At 44.9% G+C, this 23,216-nt stretch overlaps 1 protein-coding gene across 1 annotated transcript in view; it reads right to left on the minus strand.

The window, feature by feature from the left end:
- Positions 1-22,718, minus strand: part of LOC147430396 (Holliday junction resolvase MOC1, chloroplastic-like) — a 118,963-nt gene extending 96,245 nt beyond the window's left edge. Inside the window, exons 1-2 of the mRNA XM_086494857.1 lie at positions 22,503-22,718; positions 22,186-22,439 (exon numbers count right to left, since the gene is read on the minus strand). Coding sequence (XP_086350983.1) covers positions 22,186-22,439; positions 22,503-22,599 — 351 coding nt within the window. The 5' untranslated portion in view covers positions 22,600-22,718. The remainder of the gene's footprint in view (positions 1-22,185; positions 22,440-22,502) is intronic.
- Between the last annotated feature and the right edge of the window lie 498 nt (positions 22,719-23,216).

Raw genomic sequence — 23,216 nt, forward strand, 5'->3', positions numbered from 1 at the left:
ATGGCTAGAATTTTCTAGCACAGATCTTTAAGCATCATGGGCTGCCCAAGTCTATTGTGAGTGATCGAGATCCTCGCATGACAGGCAACTTTTGGCGTGCCTTGTTTGATAACCTTGGCACAAAGTTGAATTTTTCTTCTGCATATCATCCTCAAACGGATGGGCAAAGTGAGATCGCTAATTCCACAGTATTGGATATGTTGAAATCTTATGTGTCGGAAAGACAGTCTGACTGGGAGAAGTATTTGCCCCTTGTTGAGTACGCATATAACAATACCGTGCATTCGTCTACGGGGAAAGCACCTTTTGAGATTCTCTATGGTAAGCCTTTGCTTCCACCGATCCTTGTCACTAAGGATAAGATTTTCGCAGCAGATGAGTTTGTCCGGGATTTGGACACGGCCTACGGGCAAGTTAAGAGAGCAATTTTGCGCTCTCAGGAAAAACATAAGAAAGCTGCGGACAAGCACAGAAGGAATCTGGACTTAACAGTCGGTCAATTAGTCTTACTCAACTTTGAGAAGGCAAGACTAAAGAAACAAGCGACTCATAAAGGGAAAGTGGTAAAACTTTCCAATCGCTATTATGGGCCGTTTAAGATAATTGACCAAGTGAACGATGTGACGTTCCGATTAGACTTACCATCTAATTGGAAGATCCACAATGCTTTCCATGTTAGTTTACTCCGGCTATATGTGGGACCGCCTCCAAGTCAGCCTATTGCTGAGGAACCTCCTGAGGTTGAGGAAACGGAAGAAATACTCCAACCGGAACAGATCATTCATCATCAAGAGCGGCCACTTAAGTCCGGGAAGATTACACGGAAGTATTTGGTAAAGTTTAAGAATTATTCTACTCTAGATGCTCCGTGGATGACCGAGCAGAAATTAGCACCCTATCCCGAGATTCTGGAAGGATATGTACAAGCACTACAGTTGAGGACAACTGTTTAGAAGCCAGAGGGATGTTGCTAAATGGATTATTTTCTTATTTTCTCGAGTAATTTCTTTTTATTGAAATTAGGATATTTAAAGATGTGCACTTGAACCGTAAGGTTAGGAACTGTAGATCTACTGGAATTATTAAAAGCCATCAGGAACGGAAAACTCTGATGCGTCATATGATGGGTGACATTAAGCATCGCGAAAGGGTTTTACCGTTAGTTCGGTGGGAGAGACCGGGAAACGACCGAATATTCCTGATGTGTCACGTGATGGGGTGACGGGAGCATCGGAAAGGGAATATCTCGTTGGTCTGGCAGGAAACCCAAGCTGGAAAGAGGAATACACGTAAAGACGCAAGCACAAGAATAAAGATGGGTTCTGAGAAGCTTTTCTTAAAAAGAGGAATATTTTAACGAGTTTTCCGGGAAGAGCAGACGCTTTCCCGCGAGGAATCTATGTTTGCATTGCATTTGTGCATGTGGTTGCATCTAGGGACGCCTGGGAAGTGTTGTGAAAGGCATTGTTTTTAACTTATAAGGTTTTATTGAGTTTTTGGGCAGGTTCAGACCAATTTTAAAATATGCTAGCAGCCCACTTAAGAAGTGGGTAGCCACTTAGAAAATAAAGCAACAAATCCAGCCAGCGAATTTTCTCTCCCTATTTCGGGTAGAACAGCGCAAAAAAAAAAAAGGCCGCGATCTATACGTGAGCAGCTATTCATGCCGTGGCCAAGGAGCTATAAAAGCACCACATGCCCTCACTGAAAGGAGGTTACGAACGTCAGTAAGAGAAGACTCTACCGCCAGATAATGCAAGAGATCGCGAGACTACGAAGCACGGAAGTCGCTTTTCCCGCGCAAGAGCGACAAGTATCTATTGTGGATTCGCCATACGAATTGTTGTCGCGTGTTTGTGTGTGTTTGCAGGTACTTCATCGCAAAGGAGAAGCAAGAAGGCTTCGGTCTACGCTTGGGAATTCCGGGAACGGAATTCGGAAATTGTCTGCAGAGTCTCGACTCCGAGTACTGACGGAAAAAGGATTGAGAGCTCGTCTCTCAGATTTCCCTTACGGGAAGGAACGACCATTGAGTTCGAGATTTAGAACGGAGGGGTCCTCCGGTTCTTGTGCTTGTAAAAAAGATTCTCCCTAATAAAGGATTCTCTTTAAGGGGGGAGACCAGCCCATCTTCTGGTCCCAAATACTGTGTCGAACTTCTCCCTCAACTTTGTTTAGTTGAAAGATTATTTATTTTCATCTTGTTGATTATTCGTGTGCGCTCCCGTTTGTGACACCATCCATTTCAAACAAATTCCAAACAGGATCACTAAACAAGTTCTCAAACAGATTTCAAACATAAAAAGCAATCTCGACATCAGTCAAGCTCGAAAAGTCGATTGACTTTTTATCTTGAAATCTGCACCAAAAATTAGGGTTAGGTTCCTTCCATAAGGTCGAGCCGACCGCAGCATGATCCACAAACTCTTGAATAGTCGAAACAAGCCTCGAATAGCAATGTTCTTGTGGCGGTGATGGTAGTCCCAAAACCTGGCAATCACACTGGACCTCCAAAATTATCAACAAGAGACACCTGTTGAAAGACGTCTAAACACTGCAAGTTGTAATCTGCTAGGGTTTTCGTGGCAAGCATTTTAGGATACCCCACTCTTCCAGAAGTTGAACTCGGAAGGAAGATGTCAGAAACCATATAACTTCGCGCAAATATTTTCTTGAAAGCTTGCCAAGTCCTTGGAGTCTGCGGCTTGGTAGCTATAGACTTCCACCACTGCATGGCATTGCCTCTGAGAAAAAACAACGACTCGAAACAAATCTTGGATCCTTCTCTTGCAAGTGATCTTTATTGCTTATGCCCTATAAGACATGAGCGATGAAGACGAGAGCGCAACCCGATGCGCGATGAAGTAAGGGAGGGAGTGGCTAATAACTCCGGGGTCGGGAACCAAAGATACTTCAAATAAGTTTCCGATAGACTTTGGAAGTGCCTATTTGCTCTGTCTACTCATTTGTAGGACCGATATGCTTTCAAAAAATCACGTCTGATGCTCTGATACCATTGTCACAAGACGGGCACCACGTGCCAATAGAAAAGAACGGATTGAACAGACTTTTAGCACTTCAATAACACTAAACTGAAAGAGAGAGACAACACGTGACACAGAGTGGCGGAATTCCACCCCAGAGAGTATTGGCCCCAAACCTTGGCGCCCCTTTCATTATTTCTTTATATTGCATCATCAAAGTACAAGCCGGTACTCCAACCTCTGCACCTCCGTCCAAAAGCATGCCAAAGAATGAGCCCATGGCCTCATATTTAAAGGCCCTAGGCCCAAAAGCAGTTTACATGAAAAGCCTTCAAACTCAAAAGCATTTGGTGCAAAAGCAACTGGTCCAAAAAGCTCGCGCTGGAAATCAGCCTCCGTAAATCACGAAAATCCGTACAGGCTGCCACGTCATCACTGTCAGCGTGAAACGCGGAAATCCGTACAATTCTGCCATGTCAGCATGTCAGCACAAAACCTGGAAATCCGTACAGGATGACATATGTCATCAATCAACGTGAACTGCAAGATTCCGTACATCTGTTGGCTTCTGCTTCTTCAATTAGGGTTTAGACCCCTCGGCCGGGATCTGCAAGTTGGCTTAGGTCTTCAGTGGCTTGACACGTCAACAGTTTGTGACACCACCCAATCAGCACCTCCCGTTTTCTTGTAGTCACAGTAAGAGCATGCCCATCGGGCCATCTCTTTGACCCACCACCAGCATTTACACTTTCGACCTTCACTTCTTCGCACCATGACCAATTCGAACTAGAGCCCTTTGCCTGCTTTCGCGGTGCCATTGGCAATCATATTGAGGTGGATTGCTATTGGGAGGGAGTTGTTGCTCTGTTGCTGCTACCTCCCTCCAAATTGGGGCAAGACGACTTTGTTGCCTCCTCCTTGTCAAACACTGCCAATCGTCCCAAAAGATGATTGGTTCACACTTGCAAGCAAGTGCCCGTGCGGCGTGCCCTGATACCATCAACAAAAGTGAGAGAAGTCTTCAAAGGGAGTGGACATTTGCATGGGCTATCTCAATGTACTTCCTATCCGCAACACAGTCTTTGCACCAACAAGCTTCTTCAAGTTTCAACCATGTAGAGAGAGAGAGAGAGAGAGAGAGAGAGAGAGAGAGAGAGAACTAATGAGATATAGACAAAGTAAGAGAGAGAGAGAGAGAGAGAGGAGCAAGCTTCTTCAACCATGCTAAAGAGATAGACAAACACACAAAGAGAGAGAGAGAGAGAGAGAGAGAGAGATTCCTATTCAAATTATCCATTGCAGATTTAGTTATTGTGTGTGGTTCTTCAAGTTAATTGTGTGTGTAAGAGCAGCCACAAGTCTCAGCATTCGTGTGTGTCAAAGAGAGAGAGTGAACACGATGCTGCAACGAGCGCATTTTTTTCACGCCTATTTTGTGTGCTCAGCAAATTGCCACGTGGCACATTTTTTTTAAGCCCCACGAATTAAACTACAGCCAAGCGACCCCAAGTTTTGAACCCTCTGCGCCTACCGCGTTAAAAAAAGAAAGGCCCCTTGTTCTGGAATCGAACGCTGGCGTTGCAACGTTTCACCTTGGCTTGTGCACCCGTTTCAGCGTTTCAGCCAGTTGGAAACGCCGTTTCCTGTTTCTATGCCCTGCACATTGCATGAGACTATCCTCATAGGGTCAATGAGAGAAAACCGATGCTGCTGCAGCAGCCAGCTTGGCAATCTTCGAGGCCATCTAAGATGGGGAGTAGTCCACATCCGAGCGACCCCGAGATAGACGTGCCTAAAGTGTGTGTACAACCCATGCCCATGATGAACATGTAGTCCGTAGAGCTGCATCCACTGTCCAAGAATCCTCATGTACATATACATAACAAGGCACCCTCTGGGTGTCTGCAAAGAGGTAAACCACAATGTGTCTACACCCTACTGCTCAAGTGGCGTCACTGAGGACTTGGCCAATGGCCATAGGGTCTGTATCAAGTTTGTCACTCACACATGTCGTGAGAGAACTCAAGAGCCTGAACATTAAGCCAATCCAACCCTATGTGCATAGTCCACTCTGTGTGGTCCCTTGCCACACAACTGGAATAAGAAACCAGCTATTGTGTCCAAGGCATCTGGTCCTCTGGATGCCACAAAAAGAACATGCACTCTAAAGCAAGCTGGCTCAAGGTCAGGAGATGGGTTGCCAAGGAAGCGTGTAAAGTCGTAGCCAAAAAAGTCCCATCACAGAAGAATGTCAAAGCCGGTCAGCCCTCGAGGGACTGACTCAAAGGAGGAAGCCTACACCAAAAGTGGCATCCTCAGGTAGGGCTGACCCTCCCAAACTAGTCAACTCGTGCCAAAACCACTGCCAAGAGATCTCCAAGCTATTGAGGAGTGCCTTGTTCCCTTGAGCCGGTGGTGGGGTATGAGACAGGCCAGGAGACGAGGCTGCAAGTCTAGTGGGGAAGATAGGAGGAACAGGAGAAGAGGGTGGAGGGGGGGGTGGAGGCAAGGTGGTCAAGTCGGCCGGGGGGGGGGGGGGGGGGGGGGGGTTGGGTGGGGAGTTGGCGGTGGGGAGGCTGAAGTGGATCATTGGATGGAGTCTCCTCTTGGATATCCTACTGTAGAGGATCGAAACGGTTCCATGTAGGAACCGATTGCTATTGGTCTATCGCAGGTGAGCCTGTGGGACATGTTGCAGCAAGCTTGGACACTCCAAGCGGGAAATCAATAGCAACATACAAGCAAAATCTGCATATAACTGAACTTGACTAGAGAGAGAGAAAAGGAGAGTAGACATGGCACGGCAGAGTTCTGAACCAAGATGCATTGGCCCCAAAGACTAGCGCCCCTTTCGGTATTTCTTTATTATGTCACAAGGTACAACTCCCAAGGGTCCGACTCTCTCCAAGACTCTGCATCCAGATGCCCTAAGAAGAGTGACCCTTTGGGCACTTATAAACGTACAAGGGATGCCCAAAAGCATCAGTTTTAAAAGCTCTTGCACTCAAAAGATCTACTCTCAAAAAGCCTACGCAAAAAGCTGCAAGCCAGCACAATTTGAGAAAATTTGTACAGCCTGCTACATCAGCATGTCAGTGCAAAATACAAAAATTTGCTCCAAAGTTTAAGCTTTTGCAGCCAGTTGTTTCTAGTTAGGCACGCCACGTCACCAACTTGTGACATTCCTCCCTCCTACAATCACCCTCGATTATGCCTGTAAAACATCCAAAGGATAGAACCTTTCTTCAGAAGACACCAACTCTATGTACTCATGCACTAGACTCCACAAATCCAACACTTCTACAAAGACATCAATAACTGATCAATCGCGTTTCTCTCGAGGGTCTCAGATACAAATCATCATTGTAACCTATCTAGCAGTCACATCCAGACCCCGCTAATCATCTTACATTTCAAAATCTTGGTCTACTAAATCTTGTTACTATCATATTTATATCCTTTCTTTTCACATTTCAAGCAAACCATGCACATGACCATCCCCACCAAAATACTACATTCATAGAGCATACAGTTCACAAAATCACACACTTAGTTCACACTGAACACTGTGTTTCAATCTTTCAATCTAGCCATCTCATCTTGTCCAACACTCTTGATGCACATAGATCCCTGTGCAGCCATCTCATCCTTCTGAAATTTTGATGCACTCACAACACTATCCTGCCATCTCATCCAGATAGAAACAGCGTAACCGCGAAACACGTTTCAGCAGGCCTGAAACGTGAAATGGGTGAAACGGCCGAAACGTTTCACCTGCACGGTGAAACGCCTGAAGTGAAACGCCTTTATAAAAAAAATTCCCTTAAGAGAATGGCCATTAAAAAGTTATTTATTTACATGTATATGCTATTTCAAGGTTAACATAGCATGTATCTCTACGCACTGCACTGTGAACACCTATTTTTGTCTATACATAACTCTATATATACACACTATTGGCGTTTTGGTCAGACATTTCAATGAGGCCTTAGCGTAGAGTGAAATGTTTTGGGGTGAAACGCCACGTTTCGGGGTGAAACGTTTCGCGGTTACGCTGGATAGAAATCTTCATGTACTAGAACTACATTCAGTTCTCATTCACTTAGCCATCACATACGGATCTCGCTGATCTCTAATAGATGTCTAGATGTACTAAGTTCAAATCATTCATCAGACAAAATGCTGCAGACATTTCATCTTTCTCTACATGTCTCTAACAATACACACGTGAAAGAGCACATGTCTTCAGCTCAATGAAGAAAATTTCCAATTTAATGTACATATTTTCATAAAGTCGTTCCACAAAATAGTATCAGCTTGTCAATTTTCCTAAAATCTCAAGGAGAAATTAGTGACTTTATTCAATCTAGACAATTTGTTACAGAGTAGAGTGGCCTCCCCTCTTGTGCAATCTGCACCGCACTAGATTCAACCTGTTGATTCATCGGTAACTTTTGGCATAGACACTACTAGTAATTCAAAAGCTTCAAGGTACATCTCAAAACTGAAGAGAATTTGCGATGTTCTCCTCCCCCATCCACTTTGCATTCAAGAGCCAAAACGTACCCTTGACCACATTATCCGGTGGACCTAGCTCACCCTTCTGTTCTTTTCTTGTGCCATGTGACCTGTAGGTTTCCCTACTAGCCTCCCCTATCCACTGGCACCTCAATCTCAATCGTCGAAATTCACTCATGAACCATCAGTTGATTCCCTTGCTTCCTCGGAACCCTCGAATGCATTATCAGCCGATTCCCTTACTTCTTTGGAATTCTTTGATGAACTATCATCCGGTTCCCTTCTTTCTTTTCCTTGGAAGACTTGCCCTATTGAGGTGGACACTGGCTTGTCCGTAGGATAAGTCAATGAGCCAGCATGCATACCAAAACCTTGCTCGACATGTCCCATAAGTCTCTGAATGAAGTTAGACTTCTTTAGCAGACAATACCGTCGAATCTCTTTTGGCAATCTACAGCAGAACCACTCAATCTGGTTCTTCAAAGTGATCCTCCGAAACGAGGACACTGGCAAATAGGTATCCCAAAACCTCTGGCAGTAATCATCCAAAGTGTCTTTCTTAGTCATTCTCAGATGATGCTAAGCCGTAATGACATCTTCATATTCTTCTGTTATCCAGGCAAAACTGAAAACTCTTTTGAATTTTACCCACTTCTCACATGCTTCTCTGCGCAACAACAAAGTAAACCACCATGTCTGTGCATTTCATTTCCAATAAGATGCCACCCTTGTAATAGACTTGGACACCCCAAGCCAAAGATCTAATGCAACACACGCGAGAGAAACCGAAAGAACTGCACAAAACTGAGAGAGACACGACACGGCACGGCGGAGTTCCGCGCCCAAAAGTACTTGCCCCAAAGACTTGGCCCCTCTTCTCCGTATTTCTTCATTATTATTCTTCCACAAGTACAAGGTCCAAGGGTCCTCTCTCTCTCCAGTGCTTCCACGCTAAATTGCCGGCAGAGGAGTCTTTGGCACCCTTTTAAAGGCACTTGGCCTGGCTAAATGCAGTTACATAAAAAGCTTATGTTCTATAAGCACCTAGAACCCCCAAAAGCTAGCGTCCCCTAGGCTTGTCTGTACGGCATGCCACATCAGCCTGCCAGCGCAACTTCCGCCGCATTTCGCAGACGTTCGTACAACCTACCACGTCATCACGAAGACGACAATCATTGAAAATTCACATCACATTCACATCACTATCCCCATCGAGATCTTAGATGAGAATCATGACCATTGTAACTTTTTCAGCAATCACATCCAGACCGCACTAATCTCTGACGCATGTCTTGATTGACTAAATCTCGTTATTATCATATCCACATCCCCCTCAGGTGAACAAGACAAAACGTTGTAGTCATTTCGTCTTTCAAGCATGCACTCAAACAATACAAACATGAAAGCACATGTAACAGATTCCTTTTAAGAATTCCCATTTCAAAGTACTTCTTTACATAAAGTCATTCAGCAAAATACTGTCAGCCAAACAGTATCCCTAAAATCTCAAAAAAAAATCAATGACTTTATTCCATCGAGGTAGCCTGTGACAAGGAGCCGAGTAACTCCCCTCTTGTGCAATCCGCACCGCACAAGATTCAAACTGCTCAAAAGCTTCAAGGTAAAGCTCCAAAAATCTGAGTAGTATCTGCTAGATCCTTCTCTTCCATCCCCTTGGAATTCGAAGCCAGAAAGTTCCTAAACTTGACTAAATACCGACGTATTAGCTTACCTTTCACTTTCCCTTCATTGTGAGCCAGGACCTTTTCTGGAATGAGAATCTCTGCTCTCTTCCACTTCGGGCTACTCCTCTGGCTCCCTATCCACTAGCACTTCACTTTTGAAAGGTCTCAAAAGACTCACATGGACTGCATTGTGAATCTTCCAAGTATCTAGTAACTTCAGTCTAAAGGATACATCATTTATCTTTTCTTACATCCGGAAAGCGCCATGGTATCGCATACTTAGCTTTGGAAAAAGCCTCTCCTTACCCTTCCATTTTTGTATGCGTGCCTTCTTGAACCGTAGTAGCACCCAATCATCTTCCTTCAGCTACAAGTCACATCGATGCTTGTCAACTGCCTTCTTATGCCATGCTTGAGACTTCTCTAGCCTCCTGTACCTTGGCAAAAGCAGTGTCCAAATCCTCTGTATACTGATCTGCTTCAAAAATCTTATCTTTGGTGCTCTTAATAGGTGGAATCTTCTTGACACCCTCGATAATCTCAAATGGTGCTTCCTCATAGACGTAAGAACCGTAGTATTGTAGGCAAACTCCACCAAGGGCTAATACTTCTCGCATTGAGTCTTCTATTTAGAGATGTACAACTTTAACAAGTCCAAGACCACTAAATTGGCCATCTCCGATTGCCCATCTATCTATCGGTGGAATGAGGACAAGAATTTAAGCCGTATACCTATATTCTCCTAGATTGCCCTCCAAAACAAACTCGTGAAGCGGGGATCTCTATCTGAAACTATAGATTCAGGCATACCATGTAATCTAAAAATCTGCGAGACAAACAGCTTAGCCAAATGATCAGATTTAACTCTCTTCTTTACCGAAATAAAGTGAGCCTGTTTGATGAATTGGTCGATGGCTGTTCAAATGCCATCATGCCCACTCTGAGTCTTGGGAAGATAAAAAATGAAGTCCATTGCTATACTTTCCCAAGGTCGGCTAGAAATAGGTAGTGGTTGTGTAGACCCAATGCCTTATGCCTGTCAAACTTGACCTTTTGGCACACTGAGCAACTGCGAACAAACTCGTCCACGTCCTTTTTGAGCCTCGGCCAATAGAAATACTGCTCTACATCTTTCAAGGATGTCAATGTTGCAATGGCCCACAAAAGGTGGATAGTGGCATTCTGTCAAAACCTTGTTCCTCAACCCTTGTGTAACACACAACATAGTCTTCCGCATCAAATAACCTTCCTTTATAGCCTGCAACTATCTCCCCGCTTTGCAACCGGTCAAAGATGTCTGCAAAATCTGTGGCGTACTAATCAACCATATCCTCGAAGTTCTGATGGTGAATCGCCGAAATAGCCGAAATATGTAGCTTGCACGACAACACAGTTGCCACCAAGTTCTTCTTTCCCTTAACATGGACATCTGAAAGTGAAACTGCGACAAAATATTTGCCCAACTCATTTGCTTGTCCAAGAGCTGTTTCTGGGACAAGAAGTATCTCGAACTCGGCTCCGAGTAGAAAATGGCGCTACTAAGTAAGAGCATGTATGACTGTCAACAGCACCTTTTCATAAATCTGTGCAACCCACTTTGGTTGCGAGAAGGTTCTCCTCTCATAAGCTAAAACATGGCTCTCTTGCATTAAGACCGCTCCCAGACTGTGACCACACGCATCACAGTAAACCTCAAATGGCTTTTGTAGATCTGGCAGTACCAACACTCGCCCAATTGTCGACTTCTCTTTTAGAGTCTTGAGTGCTATAATCTCAAATGGTCCCCAAGAAAAAGGAACCCCTTTTTGTGTCAGAATCTGTAACGGAGAAGCAATCTCCACAAACTTTTGAATGAACCGCCGGTAATACGAGCATAAGCCCAAAAGCTTCCAACATCATGCACATTCTTCAAATCTGGCCAATCTCTAGTGGTTTCAACCTTGGCCAGGTCCATCTTTACACCCTTTGTAGAGACAATGCGTCCCAAAGTGTATCTCTCTGAAGAAAAACTCACTCTTTTTCCCATTTACCACCAGTCGATGTTGCAATAGTGCCTAGAAAACCCGTAACAGATGGTATCTGTGCTCTGCCTCACTCTTGGAGAATACGACGATGTCGTCGAAAAAGGTGCCCATACAAATGACTGGTACTCTCTTAAAATCTTGTCCAACGTCCCATTGAACGTTGCAAGTGTATTCGTGAGACCAAAAGGCATCAATCACCAAATACTTGTACAATCCAAAGGACGTCCTGAACGTGGTCGTGTATACATCTCCATGAGCGATCCTGATTTGATGATAGTGTCACAAGACGGGCACCACGTGCCAATAGAAAAGAAAAGACTGAACAGACTTTTAGCACTTCAATAACAACTGAACTGAGAGAGAGACGACACGCGACACGGAGTGACGGAATTCCACCCCAAAGAGTATTGGCCCCAAACCTTGGCGCCCCTTTCGGTATTTCTTTATATTGCATCAACACAATACAAGCCGGTACTCCAGACTCTGCACCTTCTCCAGGAAGCATGCAAGAGAATGAGCCCATGGCCTCATATTTAAAGGCCTAGGCCCTAGGCCCCAAAAGCAATTTACATGAAAAACCTTCAAACTCAAAAGCTTCTGGTCCAAAAGCAATGCCAAAAAGCTGTCAGCGTAAATCATGGAAATCCGTACAACTACCACGTCAGCACTGTCAACGCGTTTTGCAAAAATCTGCCACGTCAACACTGTCAACGCAAAAACCGAACTGTCTGTACAGCTACCACGTCATCAGTTTTTGGCGCAAGCCTTTGTGTGTGTGTGTGTGTGTGTGTGTGTGTGTGTGTGTGCTGCTTTATTTTTATTCCTTGATGTCTCTTGGGCCCCATAAGTTGGTAGGACTTCTTCTTCTATTGTTGCTTGTTCTTCTTAGGGTTTAGGCCCCTCGGCCTGGATCTTCAAGTTGGCTCCATTCTTCAGGGCTTTGACACGTCAGCAGTTTGTGACATCCCCCCTGAAAGAAAGTAATCGTCCGCAATTACAACATATGTGCAAAACAACTCAAGTTAGCTCAAAAATTTTCGAGGGTCATTCCGAGGGACATTCAATTTGCTCTTTTTTTGTTAAGGAGTTGGCTTCTCCTTTCGGCTCTTTTGATCAAGGAGTTGGCTTCTCCTTTCGTCGAGATCGGAACTCTTGATGTTCTGGCAAGTAAAATTAGCCATCACACCCAGACCGCACTGATCTTTCGCGGGTGTCTTGATGCACTAAAATTACATACCTAGGCAATCTCATCCAATTAGGAATATTCACTGGTTGGCACATCACAATGCAACACACATGCTCACATATGCATGTTACAAGACATAGAAACATAAAGTCGCCGATGAACACTCCTCCCGCATCACTCCTCCCGCATAACCTAACAAGGTCCGGGCCGGGAGATATTCAACGACTCCCTCATCACTCCTCCCGCATAACCTAAAAAGGTCTAGGCCGGGAGATATAGAGGCCTTTTACAACCAAACGCCCCCCAGACCACAATCTGTGTCGTTTGGAGGTGCTGAGAGTAACCACTGCTCAGACTTCTTAATTCTCCTCCCGCATAACCATCCAGATCCGGGCCACGAGTAGTAACAACAACAATATTTTTCAACCAAACGCTCCCTAGACATCCCGTCTGCATCGTTCAAAGGTTTTCTAGCATACAACGGAACGCTCCCCAGACATCGGCCTGCATCGTTCCGAGGTTTTCAAGCATACAACGAAACGCTCCCCAGGCATCGGCCTGCGTCGTTTCGAGGTTCAAACAATACCAAAACAGTATTTCTAACTTCTCCAACCGGGAGTAAAATCACCAATCATTGAAACCAATATTTAAAACCAGAGTCAAACAATTCAAATCGGCACCAAGACAGGTTTAAAACAGATACCATCTATTTCAAACAAATTTCAAACAAGATCACCAAACAAGTTCAAACAGAACTCAAACTTAAAAAACAATCTCGACATCAGTCGAGCTTGAAAAGTTGACTGACTTTCCATCTTGAAACCTACACCAAAAATTAGGGTTGGGTTCATTCCATAAGGTCGTAGCAGAACACAGCATGGTCTAACAGCTCTTGGACAGACAGTGTTTCTTTGGCGGCGATGGTAGTCCCAAGATAGCAATCGCATTGGACCTCCAAGGTCTTCTGCTCGTGAGGAGACATCTACTGAGAGATGTCAAGAAATTTCAAGTTATAATCTGCTAGGGTTTCCATGGCAAGCATTTCAGGATACCCCACTCTGCCAAAAGTTGCACTCCAAAGAAAGATGTCAGAAACCATATAACTTCGGACAAAAATTTTATTGAAAGCTTGCCAAGTCCTTGGAGTGTGCGGCTTGGTAGCTATAGAGATCAACATCTACATGGCACTGCCTCTTGAGAAAAATAGTAGCTCGAAAAAAATCTCGGATCCTTCTCTTGCAAGTGATCTTTATGGCTTATGCCCTGTAAGACATGAGCGGTGAAGACGGGAGCGCGCCCGATAAGCAATGAAGGGTGGGAGTGGCTAATAAGTCTGAGATCGAAGCACGAAGCTCAAATTTCCAATGAGCTTTGGAAGTGCGATCTTGCTCTCATAGTTACCCGGAACGCGGAACGGGAACGGCAACGGGATCCCCACGGAACGGGGGAACGGCTAGGGGTCCGGAACGGGAACGTCGCGGAACGGGAGGTATAAAAAACACCCAAATAGTGCAATTTTTAGCTCCTTGTGTTTAAATACAAGGAGTATTAGAGTGCTTTGACTCTAATACTCACAAAAAACTTGTTTTGAAGACCATTCAACCTTGCTATGACTAGATGATGAGAGAGAGAGAGAGAGAGAGAGAGTGAGATGGAGAGGGAGAGATTTGAGAGAGTGGGAGGGAGAGGAAGAGAGCTTGAAGGCTTGAAGCCTTGAGCCTTGAGAGAGTGAGTCTTGAGAGGGAGAGATCTTGAGAGTGAGAGGGAGAGAGCTTGAGCCTTGAGGATTAGCTTGTGAAGAGAAAGGGGGAGGGGGGTGCATTTTATGAGTCCTTGAGGCCTCGCACACTTTCAAAAGAAGCCCAAACATTTACTTCAATTTTTTCAATTTTTGCCAAATTTGTTTGTAGCCGTTGGCTGTTCCAGGGGCATTCCGGAACGGTCCGGGGGCGTTTCGGAACGTTCCGGAACCGCCGTTCCGGTTTGCATTGGCCACCCGGAACGTCAGACATTCCGGGACGTTTCGGAACGTTCGGGAAGGGAACTGCCCCCCGGAACGTCGGAACGGGGGCTAGGGGGCGTTCCCCGGTAACTATGCTTGCTCTGCCTGCTCTTTGGTAGGACCGGTATGCTTTCAGAAAAGCACACGCTTGATGCTCTGATACCACTATCACAAGACGAGCACCACGTGCCAATAGAAAAGAAAAGACTGAACAAACTTTTAGCACTTCAATAACAACTGAACTGAGAGAGAGAGAGAGAGACGACACGCGACACGGAGTGACGAAATTCCACCCCAAAGAGTATTGGCCCCAAACCTTGGCGCCCCTTTCGGTGTTTCTTTATATTGCATCAACACAGTACAAGCCGTTACTCCAAACTTTGCACCTTCTCTAGGAAGCATGCCAGAGAATGAGCCCATGGCCTCATATTTAAAGGCCCTAGGCCCCAAAAGCAATTTACATAAAAAGCCTTCAAACTCAAAAGCTTCTGGTCCAAAAGCAATGCCAAAAAGCTGCCAACGTAAATCACGGAAACCCGTACAACTACCACGTCAGCACTGTCAATGCGTTTTGCGGAAATCTGCCACGTCAACACTGTCAACGCAAAATCCGAGCTGTCCATACAGCTACCACGTCATCAGTTTTTGGCACAAGCCTTTGTGTGTGTGAGTGGGTCCTACTTTATTTTAATTCCTTAATGTCTCTTGGGCCCCATCGGACGGGGTCCCATAAGTTGGTAGGACTTCTTCTTCTGTTGTTGCTTGTTCTTCTTAGGGTTTAGGCCCCTCGGCCGGGATCTTCAAGTTGGCTCCATTCTTTAGGGCTTTGACACGTCAGCAGTTTGTGACATCTCCCCTTCTTGAAAGAAAGTAATCGTACGCGATTACAGCATATCTGCAAAACAACTCAAGTTCGCTCAAAAATTTTCGAGCATCATTTCGAGGGACATTCAATTTGCTCCTTTTTTTTGTTAAGGAGTCTCCTTTCTGCTCTTTTGATCAAGGAGTTGGCTTCTCCTTTCATCCAGATCGGAACTCTTGATGTTCCGGCTAGTAAAATTAGCCATCACACCCAGACCGCAATGATCTTCCGCGGGTGTCTTGATGCAGTTAAATTCCATACCAAGGCAATCTCATCCAATTAGGAATATTCAGTGGTTGGCACATCACAATGCAACACACATGCTCACATATGCATGTTACGAGACATAGAAACATAAAGTCGCCGATGAACACTCCTCCCGCATAACCTAACAAGGTCCGGGCCGGGAGATATTCAACGACTCCCTCATCACTCTAGTGGTTTCAACCTTGGCCAGGTCCATCTTTACACCCTTTGTAGAGACAATGTGTCCCAAAAAGTGTATCTCTGAAGAAAAACTCACTATTTTTCCCATTTACCACCGGTCGATGTTGTAGTAGTGCCTAGAAAACCTGTAACATATGGTATCTGTGCTTTGCTCACTCTTGGAGAATACAACGATGTCGTCGAAAAAGTTGCCCATACAAATGACTGGTGCTCTCTTAAATCTTGTCCAACGTCCCATTGAACGTTGAAGTGTATTCGTGAGACCAAAAGGCATCAATCACCAAATACTTGTACAATCCAAAGGACGTCTTGAACGTGGTCGTGTATACATCTCCAAGAGCGATCCTGAATTGATGATAGTGTCACAAGACGGGCACCACGTGCGAATAGAAAAGAAAAGACTGAACAAACTTTTAGCACTTCAATAATAACTGAACTGAGAGAGAGACGACACGCGACACGGAGTGGAGGAATTCCACCCACAGAGTATTGGCCCCAAACCTCGGCGCCCCTTTCGGTATTTCTTTATATTGCATCAACACAGTACAAGCCGGTACTCCAGACTTTGCACCTTCTCCAGGAAGCATGCAAGAGAATGAGCCCATGGCCTCATATTTAAAGGCCCTAGGCCCCAAAAGAAGTTTACATGAAAAGCCTTCAAACTCAAAAGCTTCTGGTCCAAAAGCAATGTCAAAAAGCTGCCAACGTAAATCACGGAAATCCGTACAACTGCCACGTCAGCACTATCAACGCGTTTTGCGGAAATCTGCCACGTCAGCACTGTAATGCAAAATCCGAGCATTTTGTACAACTACCACGTCATCAGTTTTTGGTGCTAACCTTTTGTGTGTGTGTGGGTCCTGCTTTATTTTAATTCCTTGATGTCTCTTGGGCCCCATCGGACGGGATCCCATAAGTTGGTAGGACTTCTTCTTCTAATGTTGCTTGTTCTTCTTAGGTTTAGGCCCCTCGGCCGGATCTACAAGTTGGCTCCATTCTTCAGGGCTTTGACACGTCAGCAGTTTGTAACAGATAGCCGCTTTTCAAGTCGATTCTGCTAGAACATGTAGAACCCTATAGCCTGTCCAATATATCATCGATCCTGAGTATTGGAAACTTATTCTTGATGGTGATTTTGTTGAGAGCTCTGTAGTCAATGCACATTCTCCAAGATCCATCTTTCTTTAATTATTAAATACCAACAACACTAACGAACAGTAAGGTGATGTACTCGGCTGAACTAGACCCTTTTCTAGAAACTCTTTCACTTGGTTCATAATTTCCTCATTTTGGGCTCTGCTAACTCGGTAAGGTGGCCGGCTACCGAGAATCAAATCAATGGTGTGATCTTCAAATCACTAAGGACGTAACTCTCCCGGTAAGCCTTCAGAGAGACAATCTGCTTGAGCTCTTGTCGTTCCTTCTCAATGTCGGACAAATTTGATGTTTTATTGTCATTTAACTCATTTAAGTAGATCGAGTAAACAAACAGACTGGATTCCATTAATTTCAAAATGGCCGAAGTCGATACAAGTCGGGCGGACTTGCCCTTTATTTTACATCAAGAGTTGTTTCTCTATTCTTCTCATTCTTCAATGTCGCTTATCGCGCCTTGTACTCAACCACAACGCCATTCTTATGGAACCAGGGGATTCCCAAAAGGACGTCGCACCCTTCCAAGGGCATGATGTAGAAGTCCTCGTGCCCTAATTATCCCTAACAATGCAACCTAAGTTTGGCTATGACAAATGTAATGGAAACATCCCATCCTGGAACCGCTAGAACTGCCTTGATCAGTGGTCCCATTTCTTTTGGCGTAATTCCAAGTCGAGCCGCCAATTCACTTGAGATGAAGTTGGCCTTGGCTCCTCCGTCAAAGAAGATGAGGGCTTCTTGATCTCGCACTTTGTCCCACACTCTGCAGAGCTCCATACTTTCGTCCATTTGTTTCGGGCCAGTCCCCACAAAATCTAGTACCATTTTTGCTTTGGTTTTGTCTTTCTTCGCTCTCTCCTCTGCCGCTTTGGAACTCTCTCGCTTTTCCTCTGCCTGATCATTAGACGCTTTGGTGGGGCACTTGGCAAGTACATGCCCTTCTTCCCCGCATCCGTAACATTTGCCCTCTTTGTAGTACTCAGTGTGCTGCTCTGTTGACAATTGAGGGCCCGAAGGTTTGTTTTTCAGTTGCTTTCCCTTCTTCCAGCTACCATTGGTCGGTTCTTGTTCGATCCTGACTGCCACAAGTCTATCTGTAGGGTAAGTAAGAGTGCCTCCATCCATTGCAAACCCTTGTTTGGCATGTCCCATGAGCCGCTGCATGGACTCGGACTTCTTCTGCAAACAATAACTTTGTATCTCCTTGGGGAGTCCACAGCAAAACCGCTCAACTTGTTGCTTGAAGGTGATTTTCTTAAAGGAGGAGAGAGGTAGAAAAGTATCCCAAAATCTCTGACAGTAGACAAGCAGTGTGCCTTTCTTGGTCATCCTCACATGATTCCAAGCGATAATTACATCTTGTTCCTATTCTTGAGTGAGCCAAGAAGAGGTGAAAAGTCGCTTGAACTGCAACCACTTCGTCAGTGCTTCCATGCGTAACAGTAGGATAGACCAGCATGTCTGGGCATTCTCTTTTGAGATTCAAGATGCCACTCTTCGTACCTTGGAGTGCTCTAAGTAACGACCTCTCGAAAAAGCAATGTCAAACTGCTTGATAAAAGCAAGGGCTCTATGGGTATCCTTAAAGCCTGAAAACGTATCAAACTTTAGAGCCTGCCCACCCTCCTTAAAACTGCCGACACAGGAGGCCCTGGCACCCTTTTAAAGGCTCTTGGCTTAGCTAAAAGCGGTTACATGAAAATTTATGTTCTAAAAGCACCTGGAACTCCCAAAAGCTAGCGCCCCCTAGGGCTATCCATTCGGCACGCCACGTCATCCTATCAGTGCAAGTTCCGACGTCCATACAGCCTACCACGTCATCAGTTGTTGCACGATTTTGGGTCCGCGTTTTCATGTAATAGGTTTTAGGCTCCTCGGTCGGGGTATCATAAGTTGGTACAACTTATAAGTGGGATCTTTAAGAAGTTGGGCCACTCCGATAGGTTCCATAAGTTGGTTACACATTTACTGGCTCTTTCACTAAGGTTTTGGCCCCTTTTCTGTCTGGACTCCGTCCTTGTGACACCGTTAGTACCTTGGAGCATTCCCAAAAAAAACCTCCTAAGAAGGTAACGTCAATCTGCTGTATAAATTCAAGGGCTCAATGGGTGTCCTGGTAGCCTAAAAACATGTCAAGCTTGACCCCCATCCCTAAACTACTTGGTCTTCTTGTTCTTTTTCTCACTGTCTGAACTCTCATCAAAGGATGAGGTCTCCTCCTTTGAATTGCTAGATGGCTCCCTGTGTCTTCTAGACTTTTTCAAAAATCTACTTTTCTTGCTTTTTCTCCGCTTCTTCTGCATTTTCTCATCTTCACTAGAACTAGAGGACGACGAACTGTCGAAACTCTCTGAAGATGAAGAAAAATTTGAGTCATCCTCAAAACAAACATGCTTCTTGGATCTGCTCACCACCTCGAAAGTCGATTCCCGACCCAGATAATCGAGGATATCCACTCGTTTCTTCTTCTTCCGAGAGTGCTTTAAGCTTTGGTTTGTCTTCTTTTCAAGAGCTTTGTCAAACTCTTTTTGTGAGTACAGTTTTTGCTTTTCTACACTCGGCTTTGCTTTCTGTTGACTTGACACGCAGATGGACGGCCTCTCGCCATTTGGAGTGAACCTCGTCAAGCGGGTAATCCTTCAAATGATTCACATACTTCGGGTCTTTAGAGTACTTGATCAATCTTTTCATCCGCTCTGTCAAGATTCCCCGCTGAAAATTTGCCAAAATCTCCATTGGTTTCTTCCGTTCCTGCGCTGGTACTCAGCTTTTTTCCATCTCCCCGCAGACTATCGTCAGAGGAGTTTCATCTTGTCGGATTCTCTGCGAGAACCCATGTCTGTTGCAGAAAAGGATCAAATCCTCTGTAGAAAAAGAATCATTTGAGCTCTGATACCATTGTTGCAAGCTTGGACACTCCAAGCAGGAAATCAATAGCAACACACGAACAAAATCTGCAAATAATTGAACTTGACTAGAGAGAGAGAGAGAGAGTCGACACACCATGACGGAGTTCCGAGCCAAGATGCACTCGCCCCAAAGACTGGCGCCCCTTTCGTATTTTTTTATTATTGCTTCGCAAAGGTACAACTCCCCAAGGGTCCAACTCTCTCCAAGACTCGACATCCAGATGCCCTCAGAAGAGTGGCCCTCTGGGCACTTATAAACATAAAAGGGATGCCCAAAAGCATCATTTCTAAAATCTATGGCACTCAAAAGCATCTGCTCTCAAAAAACCCACACGAAAAGCTGCAAAACCAGCCAGCGCAATTCGTGGAAATCCGCCACATAAACGTGTCAGTGCAAAATGCATAAATCTTTTCCATAGTTCAAGCTTTTGAGCTTTAGAGTTTAGGCCCCTCGGCCAATGCTCCATAAGTTGGTAGAGGTTAGGTTTTTATTTTAAAACCCTGAACCCTTCTGTTTACGCCCCTCGGCCACACTTTCCGAATTCAATTCCTCTTGTCCTCTCGGCCAGTTCTTTCCATTTCGGCACGCCACATCACCAACTTGTGACACATGCATGTCTCTAGTACTACTTGATCTACAAAAATCTTTTGAAGTTCATTGTGATGCATGTGGGAGTAGTATTGGGGTTTTGCAACAAGATGAGCATGTCATACTATATGAGAGTAAGCTTCTGACCAAGGCCAAGCGCATCTTGCAAATTTATGAGGACGAACTCTAGGCAGTCATCCATGCCTTGAGCTCTTGGAAGCATTATATTTTGGGGGTTGATTTCACAAGTGCATATAGATCATAAAAGCTTGAGGTATTTTGTCACGAGGCTATGACAACCACTAACCTCAGTTGTTGATTTCTTTCCCTTTATCTTTATTAAATTTTTGGGACCCTCTTTTTGAAGTCACAAACACATTGTATCGCGCGATAGAAACAGCCGACGGCAGACAGATCAAATATCTCGCTCTATTCCAATCCCCAATCCTTAAAGTCTTTTATCTGCACATCAATTGCACCTTGCCTTAGTAACAATGGTGCTTCCTCATGCTCTCCATCAATGTACTCCCAATAACCTTTATCCATAAGGAGATTAGTCATTCTAAACTTCCAAGCATGGAATTTGTTCTTGTCTAGCTTCTCTCAATGACATACTTGCAGAACTTCACTACTCTTAACTATCTGTGAGCAGTTACCACTCTGTAACCACAATATGTGTATAACTCCTATTCTATAGTGCTAAACACTACCTATGAACGGTGCAGCCAAAATAAAACTTTCTGCACCACCAAAACGTAGATCTGCGAAAACTTGAACCTTAGTGTTCCTACATGCAAATTTCAAAGTCATTTAGGCCCCCCACGTGACACTTATAAGTTGGTGGGTACTAGGAAATTAACTCAAACGAGGCAAAGTGAACACTTGGCGGCTCAAAAGCCAATCTGCTAGATATCTCAGCTGGGGGCGCCCTATTTTGAGAGAGAGGGTTGCTTCTTCTTCATTAAGTGATCATACATTGTGTGTGTGAGTAGTAGGTGCAGGTTTCATAGCTTTAATTGAAACCTTGCCTTCTTCCTTGTCTTATGTAGCACAATGATTCCGCTCTCGTACACCTCTCTCCCCTTTTGAATATAGAATCGTGATGTCCAGCTCAAGGGCTATTCATCTGTATGTATAGTTGTATGAGTTCATGCGCGATTGTCGAGGCTTCCACAGGTACTGCATTAGCTAGTGGCTAATCCCTGGCCGGTTTTATATTTCCTCACTCATACCAAGTTGTCTGAGAAACAAATGTGGTGGGCATATGACCTGTCACCTCTCTTTGTTCCATTTCAAATCGTTCATGTAGCAGGTCAAAAAATGCGGTTGCAGATGCTCTTTCCTAAAACCACAAGTGCCACATCTCTGCTATATACCATCACACATTAAATGGCATGCAACAACAATATAAAGATCCTAATTTTGCTACTATTTATGAGAGCCTTATGAATGGAGAACCAGCGTACGACTACTATATTAGGGATGACTTCTTAATGCGACACACCAAATTATGCATCGCCCATCTTCTTCGGCAAAAGATGTTGGCTGAATGTCATCAACCACCCTATGCAAGATATCAAGGTATTGAGGCAACCTTAGCGCAATGGAATCTTATTTCTTTTGGCCTTCTAGAGAGCTTTTTTTAAAAATATGGAAACAATGCTAAAATTCTACTCTTATTTTCATCCACAGACAAATGGTCAATCGGAAATCACCGCTTCCATAGTTTTGAAACTTTTACAATGCTATGTATCTGAGTTCGAGCCAGCTCAGTTGTCTTCTCATTCAAATAACAGCCTACTAGGAAAAAACTGGAAAGGGTACCTCTGCCATGGTGACGTCATCACCACGTAGAACCGCCATGGCCCCGGAAACGTCGGGATCGATTCCAAACACGAATACACCTGGGTCGATTAAGCTCATGGTACCTTCAGTCATGATAGGCCCAGAAACTCCTTCAACGAGCTTGTCATTAGCTGTCGTTGGTTCATTGGCAAGACGCTGAAGGGGTGTGAGTGCAGCCAACCAGTCCTTTTGACAGAATTCCAGGGAGGCCTTCTGGCTCCTCCTTTGCCTGCCTGCGCCAAACTGGAGCCATCAATCACGGAAGACGTTATCGAAAGAAACAGTGAAGTAGGTACCTGCTTCTGACGTCGCACTAGAAGCAAGAGCCAGCAGAGGGGGATGCGATTTCTGAGAAGCTCCGCAACAGAGCACCCTGCTACATGGCAGCAACATTATGTTACGCTATGAAGTCACCGACCCATTTCATCCACACTCTCTCTGAGCCGCAGCATTCAGCTCCAGCACTGGACCAGCAGGCCTCGTAATAGCATTGCAAGGGAAGTGGACACTAAAAGCCATGTGCCATTTTAAACAAGGTTAAAAGTACCAGGTTTTTTATTCAAAACAAATCCCAGATCCTATCTATTGAAAGGTAAAATCACCTGCTTGAACACTCATATCTCTCACTCCCCCTCATTCAATGCATGGGCATCTGATCCGCCAGGGGGTACCCTCAGCACTAAAGGGCACGGGGCATTAAATGAAGCCCCAGAGGTGGGATCTACGGCTAAGAAGTTCGGGCACAAAAGAAGAGGCGCGCAGGGCCGTAGGATGCACCAGAAGTAAACTAGGACGCCGAAAAGTAAACTTGGACATGGGCACAGCTGTCCACGTTGACTTATCATGCGTTTGTTGCCCACCATGGTCAACATATGCGCATGGGGGGCTGGATAAGCCATGCGCCTCGCCCAGCGCCCACCCGGGTTCGAATCGTGCGAGCAGCACCCCACGCCCCATTTTTTTGAGCCCTCAAATCTCCTTGAGATTCGTGCGCGCACCCTCAGCCGTAG

This window comes from Adiantum capillus-veneris, chromosome 22, assembly GCF_014529385.1.
Source record: "Adiantum capillus-veneris isolate H3 chromosome 22, ASM1452938v2, whole genome shotgun sequence".
NCBI lineage: Eukaryota > Viridiplantae > Streptophyta > Polypodiopsida > Polypodiales > Pteridaceae > Adiantum > Adiantum capillus-veneris.